This window comes from Gekko japonicus, unplaced genomic scaffold (genome assembly GCF_001447785.1).
Source record: "Gekko japonicus isolate JY-2015 unplaced genomic scaffold, Gekko_japonicus_V1.1 scaffold438, whole genome shotgun sequence".
NCBI lineage: Eukaryota > Metazoa > Chordata > Lepidosauria > Squamata > Gekkonidae > Gekko > Gekko japonicus.
The window spans coordinates 195,343-206,104 of NW_015160849.1; the positions used below are offsets into that span (position 1 = coordinate 195,343).

The 10,762-nt window shown below is 50.8% G+C and overlaps 1 protein-coding gene across 1 annotated transcript in view; it reads right to left on the reverse strand.

Annotated features, from left to right (window-relative positions):
• The window catches only part of PTPN3 (protein tyrosine phosphatase, non-receptor type 3), a 183,560-nt gene extending 181,928 nt beyond the window's left edge, over positions 1-1,632 (reverse strand). The window contains exon 1 of the mRNA XM_015420747.1: positions 1,518-1,632. Coding sequence (XP_015276233.1) covers positions 1,518-1,566 — 49 coding nt within the window. The 5' untranslated portion in view covers positions 1,567-1,632. The remainder of the gene's footprint in view (positions 1-1,517) is intronic.
• Between the last annotated feature and the right edge of the window lie 9,130 nt (positions 1,633-10,762).

Sequence of the window (10,762 nt, forward strand, 5' to 3'; positions counted from 1 at the left end):
TCCCCGAAAGCCACCCTTTGTCCCCGACCTTGAAGGAAAGAGGCAAACCATTGAAGGGCAAGCCCCTGAATCCCCACGTCGGCGAGGCGATGGGTCAGCAACTGGTGGTCGACCGTGTCAAACGCTGCCGACAGATCTAACAACACCAGTGCCGCCACACCGCCTCGATCCAGATGTCTCCGGAGATCGTCAGTCAGGGCGACCAAAGCCGTCTCGGTCCCATGGCCCGGGTGGAAGCCGGACTGGAAGGGATCTAAGACTGAAGCATCCACAACACCAGTGCCGCCACACCGCCTCGATCCAGATGTCTCCGGAGATCGTCAGTCAGGGCGACCAAAGCCGTCTCGGTCCCATGGCCCGGGTGGAAGCCGGACTGGAAGGGATCTAAGACTGAAGCATCCTCCAGAAAGCCCTGTAACTGTAACGCCACCGCCCTCTCTATAGGTTTGCCCAAATAGGGCAAATTAGACACCGGCCGATAGTTGGCCAATTCGGCCGGGTCTAGAGATGGTTTTTTAAAGAGAGGGCGGACCATTGCTTCCTTGAGCACAGTCGGGAAACGCCCCTCCACCGTGTTTTGGGGCAACAGGGAGGAGACACTGGTGTTCCCTCACACTTATTTGCAGAGCCCACCTAGCTGAACATAAATGCAAGATGAGACTTTACTTATTTATTTTATGTATACCCCGCCTTTCTCCCCAAAGAGTACCCGAAGCAGCTTATGTCCATTCTCCTTTCCTCCATTTTAGCCTCACAACAACCCTGTGAGGTAGGTTCGGCTAAAAGTGTGTGCTTGGCCCAAGGTGACCCAGCAAGCCTCCATAGCAAAGTGGGGATCCAAACCTGAGTTTCCCAGACCCTCGTCCAACACTTTAACCACTACACCACGCTGGCTTTCTCTGGAAACCCAGGGCTGGCTCCCTCATCAAATTCTGGGAGGCACCCAGAAGATGTTTTCAGCATTAATATAAAAACGTGGTGTAACAATGAGACCTATTTTTTGTGGAGAAACAATGAGACCTATTTTTTGTGGAGAAACAATGAGACCTATTTTTTGTGGAGAAACACACATTTTTGTGGAGAAACACATCCTCAGAGAGCCAGAACTGGCCAGAGCTCTCTGTCGCTCTGTCCTCACACACATTCACGTATCCCAAATGAACTTCTCAGGGGAGGTAATTCCTCAGGGAAGAGAACCTCCTTCCCAAAAACTTCTGCTGTGGTAAAAAAGTGTTTTCGCCCCTCAGACTTTTGCCCTCTTTAAACGTAAAGGAAATTTTCTCCTCCCACTCCTCTTTTTTCTTTTTCTTTTAATTAGCACATTTTCTTCCCAGCTTCACATCAGAGTCCCTTCTTTTTGCTTCATAACCTCGACACTCAGATTCAAAATTCAGGAATGTGGAACTTAAGTTTTCCATCCTCTCTCTGTACTTATTTGAAGCCTTCCCTTTCCTTCAACCAGACTCGCCCGTGTCATTTTTAAACAGCCAGATTTCCATTTCTTACGTCACACTTACATTTTTCTGGAGGAGAAGCACATTCGAGCCATATCTTTTGCTCCACCATTGGCGTCCTGTCCCCGGCGTCGTGTCCGTGGTCAGTCTAGAGGCATTCAGTCTTGTGTGCGGAGAAGCCCTTGAAAGTCACTCGCACTGACTTTAGAGTTGCTCTCATTAATTTTTTTTTTGCACCCGCCTCGTCCTAATTACAATCGTTATATTCTTATTGTTTGCCCTCCAGATAAACCGGCTCAACAGGTCCAGGAACTCCTCTGTTGTGTATGTCAGAAGCGGCTTTAATAAATTCAGTGCAAGTCACGCCCACTCACTGCATAACCCTGAAAGGGAAGCAGCATCTCTGATGTAGCAGTTGGCCATTGCTTTTCTGACAGGTCCCTCTGCCTCGATCGTCTCCATAGCAGGCAGAAATGGAAGGTCTCCCCTTCACTTCACAATCATGCTGCAGACACAGAGTCCCTATGCAGTTGGCCATTGCTTTTCTGACAAGTCCCTCTGCCTCGATCGACTCCATAGCAGGCACAATCATGCTGCAGACACAGAGTCCCTAAGACAACGCAAGGGCATGACTCTACAAGCCTGCTGCCCTTCCTAAGCCTCCCAGCAAGCTGACTGTTGAGTCTGGCACCTTGAAAAAATGTCAAGTCAACTAAAAAGGCATTATTACATCACAGTGTAATGACTCTCTCTGTAAGCAAACATTGACCTCATTCACAGACTGATTCACTCAGCTTCCTGGGGTATTTAAATAGTTAGGATATTTCTTCATGCTCTAGGAATTTGAAATTGTTGTCCAAGACACTCATATTATTAGAATCACCTGAAAGGTACATTTGGGGAGCATTAATTGTACCTCCAAAAGCTCAAGCTATTCCCACACTGGCAAGAAATCCGGTGTGCTGCGCACAGACCCTGAAACATCCTGATTAGTGGCAAAATCTGAGAAGGGCATAGGGATGCCAGCCTCCAGGAGAGACCTGGGGATCCCCCAGGATTACAGCTCATTTCCAGACTACAGAGATCAGTCAGTCTGGAGAAAGGGGTGCTTTGGAGGCTGGACTCTCCGCCCTTGTGCTGCACTGAGCCCCCTGTCCTCCCCAAATCTCCAGTCGTTTCCCAACCTGGATCTGGCAACCCCATCCCCCCATCCCCTCTGGTGGCCGGGGGGACCTGGTGACCCTAGAGGTGCATTTGTGCATCTCTTCTTCAGAATGGGGACACAACTCATCCTTTGAAATGGTTGAACCACTCCCTTTGGTGTAGAGGAGTTTGGTGTAGAGGAGCCAGTTTGGTGTCGTGGTTAAGTGCGCGGACTCTAATCTGGGAGAGCCGGGTTTGATTCCCCACTCCTCCACTCGCAGCTGCTGGATGACCTTGGGCAAGCCACATTCTGTCAGAGCTGTTCTCTCAAGGGCAGTTCTCACTCAGAGCTCTCTCTAAGCCCCGCCTACCTCACAGGCAATGCTCCCTCTAAGTTGTGGGGCCTTGTGAGCAAAAATTCTACCTGGTGAGCTGCCGGCATTAAAGTTGTGAGCGAGCGATTTGGCTACTGCATCAGTTAGTTTGCTCTGGAGCCCTCCTTACCGAGCTAAGACAAAAATGTGTGAGCCGGAGGCTCAAAAACTGTGGGCTGGCTCACACTAACTCAGCTTAGAGGGAACACTGCTCACAGGGTGTCTGTTGTGGGGAAGGGAAAGGAGTTTGTAAACTGCTCTGAGACTCCTTTGGGTAGTGAAGGGCCATGGGGTATAAATCCAATCTCTTCCTCCTCCTCCTCCTCCTGCACCTATAGTGGAAGACACCAGACATGTATCCGCTTGTCAGAACTTGGGACGTGGAATTTCCTTCATGGCAGCAGCCCCCATTCCAGTCCAGAGTGAGCCACGCAGCAGATCCGGTGGCGCTCAGAGGCTGGGGTTGGCAGCTCCGGTTCAGAAACTTCTAGAGATTTTGGGGGTGCAGCCTGTGGAGGGTGGGGTCTGAGGAGGGGCGGGAACCCAGCAGGGCACCGTGCCACCGAGGCCACTCACCAAAGCTCTGTTTTCTCCACGGGGACCGGTTTCTGTAATCTGGAGATTACGCGTAATTTGGTGGGATCTGCAGGCCCCACCCTGAGGCTGGCAAACCCTGGTTTAGGTTTGGGGGGAGGGGGTGGGCACTTCAACATCAGGAACTGTGCTTGCAGAGCTCAACATTATTTTACTAGTGAGCGTAACTATGACTGTAATTCCTTTTATCCTTTGTTATTAGGGAAAAGCCCACGGATGACCTGTTGAAATATTTCATGCCTGCAAAAAACACACCGATGACATTGCTCATTGAGGCATTTCGTTGCAAGAAGAGCACAAAATGTAAAGGCATGCGGGTGAATAGGGACTCTCACCCAAGGCTCTGCGTGTTTTTTTCTAAATCCGGTGCCGTGTACATTAATTACCTGCTGGCCTGGCTTTGTCCGGAGTGGGACGGCGCCAGCTACCCCGATCTCATCAAATCTCAGAAGTCGGGCAGGACCCGTCCTGGTAAATACTTCGATGGGAGACCGTCAAGGAAATCCTGGTCTCTACCCAGGCAATAGCAAAACGCCTCTGTCATCCCTTTGCCTTGGAAACCCTGCAGGGCCACCTTCAGTGGGCTGTGACTCAACCGTCACTTTGACCATCCCAAGTTTCCCCCCCTGTTTTCATTTTGACAAAGAGCATCAGCTGTTCTCACTGCCATGTTAACTGTCGGCTTCCTCCTGGTGCAAACCCGTGGAATGACTAAAAACAATTGCTTGAAATTATTCAGAAAAGGCTATGAAATTGATGCTTAATGTGGAGATGTGTATGCATTATGGATTTTAAATCACATAACTTTTTTTTTTTTAATTAAGAAAGCAAGAAAAAAGCCAACCATCTCACGGGACGGAATGTTGATTTGTGGGTTTCTGTTGCCTCTTCCGTCTTGGGATGGGGAGGCACTTCCAAAGGAAGCCAGAAACGTATTTTTAAGGTTGCCAGCTCTGGGTTTGGAAATTCCTGGAGATTTGGGGGGTGGGGTCTGGGGAGGGCAGGGTTTGAGGAGGGGAGGGACCTCAGTGGGGTCTAATGCCGTGGAGTTCACCCTCAAGGGCGGCCATTTTCTCCAGGATATGGGCAGAGTAATCAACACAACAATGGTGCACAACCTGATTAAGCCTACCTATTTTGCTGCAAACTTCAGTAACCGTACAGTTGTCGAATAACAATAAGCTGTCACTGAGGCGATCAATCAATCGATAGAACAGTTAGGCCTCAGTGAATGACTGATTAACAGAGATGTCAAAATTGTATTTCCATATGATTTAGGAAGCTAAACACTGGAACTTACACAGCCAGACTCCTGGAGTTAGTTACCTGCCACCAGATGGGGCCTGGAGCCCTCCAGAGTGTACAACTGATCTCTGCCCAGGGGTCATTTCCTGCGGGAGAGCACAGGAGCGGAGCTCCAGCAGTAAGGAGCTCAGGGGGCAGGCACATGCAGCAAGCCCCGCCCCCTGCTCCCAGCAGCCCTCAGTCGGGCCACGAGGAGCAAGAAGCAGCCAGCTAAGTTGCAGACCCCCATCCCCAATCCCGCCTTCAGGTACAAGCTCTCCCTCCTCTGTGAAGGCAGATCTGTGCATTCCCCCCCTCCCATAGCTAGTAATCCAAAACAGTCCAGTGCAGCCTGAGCGGTGGGTGTTGCCTTCTCACACACTTCCGGTGATGTCAGGGGGTGTGGCATATGCAAATAAGTTATGCTAATGAGCTCCTGCACCTCTTTTTTTATGAAATGACCCCTGTCTCCGCCCAAGAAGAGACCAGCTCCCCTGGAGGGAATGGCCACTCTGGAAGGGGGGCTCCATGACACGACATCCCTCCCCAAACTCCACTCTCCCCAGGCACCCCCCCAAAACCTCCAGGAATTCACCAAGCTAGAGTTGGCAACTCGACAAAATCCCTGACTTTTTCTGTTTTTTAAAAAATTGCAACATAAAAAAACCAAAGTAGAAAGAGCATATAATCAAAAAGTATATGTAAAAATAAAGACAGTTTCAAGCAAATATTCTTAACAGCTACTTAGTCAAAATTCCAGTGAGATATTATCCATACATATTATTATTTTCTTCCACTGTGTGTTTAGCTTCTCAGTGGCGCTTCTGATATGTCATTAGGTGCATTAGAACATACGTGTCCTTACCCTTGTCTACCAGTCTTTCCTTTGAGGAATCAATTTCCGTTTCCAAACTTTTACATAAACCAATCTAGTTGTGGTCAATGCTCCCTCTAAGCTGTGGGGTTTTGTGAGCAAAAATTCTACTTTGTGGGCTACTGGCATTAAAGTTGTGAGCCAGCAATTTGGGTGCTGCATAAATCAGTTTGCTCTGGAGCCGTCCTTCCTGAGCTAAGACAAAAAGGTGTGAGCTGGAGGCTAAAAAACTGTGAGCTAGCTCACACCAACTCAGCTTAGAGGGAACACTGGTTGTGGTAACAATGTGTTATACAACCCTCCACTGATTATTTGAAATAATCAGTGCTGCATAATTTCATAGAAACAGTTCTCCGCTTAGGTCATATTGGATGCCATGGAATAACACTGAAGCCAAAAGTTGTGCACAGTGGAAAAGCCACTACACACACACACACACACACACACACAAACATTTGCCTTATCTTCACCACAAACCCAACCAGCAGCACTAGAGTCCCTCTCCACCCTGGCTGGCCTTATTGGTGAAATATTCCATTGATGGAGCATCTTATGGATATTCTCTTGTCCGGGGGTCGGGGGGGGATGACTAACAAGGAAAGTGGAACCAATTGTCAGTCAGAAGGTCTACTCTACACCCATGTTAACTCGTCACCCCAAAAGATCTGTCATTTTAAACATAATTTTTAACACCAGAGGCTGACATTTCTAACAAATGCTACAGCAGACTGATGGAGAGAGCTGACAAAAAGAAATTTTTCTCCCTCTCCCAAAATACTAGAACTCAAGAGCAACCCATGATGAAGTTGACAGGCAGTAGATTCAGGACAGACAAAAGGAAGTACCACTTTACACAGAGAGTGATTAAAATGTGGAATTCACGGCCAGAGGGGGTAGTGATGGCCACAAGAATAAACAGCTTCACAAGGGGATTAGATAGATGCATGGAGGACAGGTCTGCCAGTGGCTACTGGCTGTTGGTGACTGAGGGGAACTTCCACATTCAGAGGCACTAAACCTCTGAATCCCAGAACTAGGAGAAGGTCTTGGCCTCTATATGCCCTGTGGTCAGCCCTCTATGTGAGACGTGATGCTGGACTAGACGGGCCACGGGTCTGATCCAGCAGGGCTCTTATGTTCTTCCCTGCTGGAACTCAGTGGGAGGTTCGTTGGAGAGGCACTTCCAGGCAGAGGCCAGAGGCAGGCCTATTACCTTTGTACCGTGGCTGCATTACGTTTCCTTCAACCACACGTGAGACGGAGTTCTTGTAAGGATTGCATTTCACAAGATAATGTATGTAAAACACCTAGAATAAATGCTAGAGTTATTATTAGCAATAGAGCTGTGAGCCAGCATCTCCTGTTTACTATGCAACAGCTGAGGTCTGCCAAGCTCACCACAGGAGGGGTGACACCCCTTTCCTTCCCCGTAACCGTCGAGTCGCCTTGCCAAGGAGAGGTCAGCTGCCTGGTGCCAGGGACAGAGGGCAGGCTGCATCTCTGCTGTGCAAGGCACAGAGCTTTCCTATCCGACATAACTAGCGATGGCAGCCTTTAACTAGGGACACCTTCAGGGGGACTAGCCCTGCTTCCTGCCCTCATGGACCCCGCTGTCCAAGCCACGGAGAAACCAGCCGACCCCTGTCCACACAGGGCAGCTCCGGCTCCTGCTTCTGAGTCACAGCCCGGAACCCAACTCAACATTACAACAGCACAACCCAGTGAGTTACCTTGCCCCCTCCCCAGTCTGAGGCACAGATGGGCAAGTTAGAGTGTTGGACTCCAACTTGCCCATCTTCGTTCCAGAAAAAATGTCTTCTAATTCTGCTGTTTGTCTGTGGGTGTTCATGCCACAGAACATGACTGTGAAAAAATGGTTGGGGAGAAGCACCCGGGGATTCAGAACTCACCCCGCCCACGCATGCCCCAACCCCTGGGGTTGTAGAGAATCCCACATGGCCTGCTTTGTAATAGGCTGGACAAGTCATCCTGACCCTAGAGCATGGCAAAAATGCAGTAAATTGGCCCTGAGGGATTCACATGACACCACTTCTGATGGGCGGTAGGTTCAGGGTGGACAAAAGGAAATACTGCTTCACACAGAGAGTGATTAAAGTGTGGAATTCACTGCCAGAGGGTGTAGTGATGGCCACAAGAATAATCAGCGTCACGAGGGGATTAGAAGAGGAGAAAAGATTGCCCTTCACTTGGAGTCTCAGAGCGGCTTACAATCACCCTTCCTTTCCCCTCCCCACAATAGACACCCTGTGAGGTAGGTGAGGCTGAGAGAGTTCTTTTGAGGACTGCCCTTGAGAGAACGGCTCTGAAAGAACTAATGACTGACCCAGGGTCACACCAGCAGCTGCATGTGGAGGCGTGGGGAATCAAACCCAGTTCTCCCAGATTAGAGTCCTCGCTCTTAACCACTACACAATGGAGGATAAATCTATCAATGGCTACTAGCCACGGTGACTAAAGGAAACCTCCATGTTCAGAGGTACTAAGCCTCTGAGCCCCAGAGCCAGGAGGCAACATCAGGGGAAGGCCTCGGCCTCTATGCCCTGTCGTTGGCCCTCCAGAGGAACTGGCTGGCCACTGTGTGAGACAAGATGTTGGACTAGTTGGACCACTGGTCTGATCCAGCAGGGCTCTTCTGATGTTCTAAGGACAAAGGACTCTCTCAGAGTTATCTAGGTAAGTCACCATGTGCGCGCATGTATTTAAAATATACAAAAAACAGCTGATACTTCACTGTTATCACTACTGCGGGGGCCCTGTCATATCCGCACTCTCGGTGAGGTATTCTTCAGAGACCCTTGACCCTCAGCCTGAATCTCCTGCCCTGAGGAAGAATGAATTTGACGGGACGACTGAGTCAAGAGCAGATCGCCGAGAGGCAAAAGAGCATCATTCCCTTGGCCGTTTCCCGCCTTCATCTCAGCTTGTTGAAATAAAGCTCATGCTGAAGTCGGGTCCCTCATCTCTTCTCCAGGGAGGGACTGCTTGGGCCCTCCGACCGCCTTGACTGCCGCTTCTGAACAGAGAGGCGTCCAGGCATGCTTCATGAGCACGTCTGGCAGGCCTTCCCCAAGGGACGCCTCTGCCTCTTGCGGCCATCGCCCGGGCAACAGGATGCTACTCCCTGTCCTGGAGCGCCTGCCCCGGGCAGCTCCGTGCCACTCCCAGGTGGCAACCCTGGCTCTGGCTTCCTCTGCGGCTGCCAGTCCCAGGCTCTTCCCGACCAGCCCAGCTGCTTGGCGCACCCATGGGCCTTGGCAGGGCCAGCTGGATTTGTGACGCAAGAGGGAAAACGCGGCGGCAGAAAGCTCTTCTTTGGACCCAGAGCCTCTTCCCCCACAGCCACTGGCTAACGCAGACAGGACGTTTGCAGACGAAGAAGAAGAGACTGGATTGATACCCCATGGCCCTTCACTACCCAGAGGTGTCTCAGAGCAGCTTAAAAACTCCTTTCCCTTCCCCTCCCCACAACAGACACCCTGTGAGGTAGAAGAAGAGATAGGATTTATACCCTGCCCCTCACCACCCAAAGGTGTCTCAGAGCAGCTTACTAACTCCTTTCCCTTCCCCTCCCCACAACAGACCCTCTGTGAGGTAGGTGAGGCTGAGAGAGCTCTTGACACAAATGACTCTTTTTCAAGGACAGCTCTTATCAGAACTGTGGCTTGCCCAAGGTCATCCAGCCAGGTGCAAGTGGAGGAGTGGGGAATCAAACCTGGTTCTCCCAGATTAGAGTCCGCGCACTTAACCACTACACCAAACTGGCTCAGACCAGGTTTTTGCCCAAGCTGGGCTTCTTAATTGCATTCGTTTCCTTCCACTCACGGCACTCCCGGTTTCCCCCCCACATTTCCCCCTGTGTTTTTTCAGACCCCTTTTGCCATGGTCTGAAAAAACGACTGGGAGAATAAGTCCCGCAGAGGGTACTGTAGGGGGCTGGGGGAATCGTGCAATGAAGAAGCCAACATGGAGCACAAATGCGGTGTGGAAAGCCCCTCCAGGTGCCTCCTGGACTCTGCCAGGTCTCACTCCCTTCCCATATCCACAGTGCATCTGCTGAAGGGGAGGTTCCATGGCCCCTGAAAAAGCGGCCACAGCCCGCAGAGATAACATCACCTGACCATGAGACGGTCGTCTTCCATTGGTTCATTCCTGTTTAGAGAGGGAAATCGGTTTCTACCTGCTGATGGTTAACTGGGCTGAGGATTTCTTTTCAGCCCTTCTCATCTCTGAGCAAGCACTCATAGAGTTGCCAACTCCAGGTTGAAAAATTCCTGGAGATTTCGGGTGGAGCCTGGGGAGGGAGCCCAGCTGGGTAGACTGCCAGAGTCCACCCTCCAAAGCAGCCATTTTCTCCCAGGGAACTGATCCCTGTTATCTGGAGATCAGTTTTAATTCCAGAAGGTCTCCAGGCCCCACCAGGGTTGGCAATCACAGCAGGCAGACTGAAATGGGGTCCTGTTTTTACCATCAAGGTGTAGAGGTTTTTGCCAGGAAAGAAATGCTGAGAGTTAAGAACCCATAGAGATTTCCCAAACATACATGTGAGATGACGGACGCAGGGGTCATTTCCTGCGGGAGCGCACAGGAGCGGAGCTCCGGCAGTAAGGAGCCCAGGGGGCAGGCAATGCAATAAGCCCCACCCCCTGCTCCCAGCAGCCCTCAGTCAGGCCACGAGGAGCAAGAACCAGCCAGGTAAGTTGCAGAGCGCCCCCACCCCGGGCCGCCTTCAGGTACAAGCTCTCCCTCCTCCGTGAGGGCAGATCTGCACGCCCACCCCCCAATAGCTAGCAATCCAAAACAGTCCAGTGAAGCCTGAGCGGTGGGTGTTGCCTTCTGACACACTTCCGGTGATGTCAGGGGGTGTGGCATATGCATATAAGTTATGCTCATGAGTTATGCTAATGAGCTCCTGCACCTCTTTTTCTACGAAAGGACCCCTGACGGACCCTTTGTGTTTCCTTTGCACCCTCGTGTTGTGGCAGAATTCACCAGGTTCGTCGTCTAGCCGAAGTTCCAAA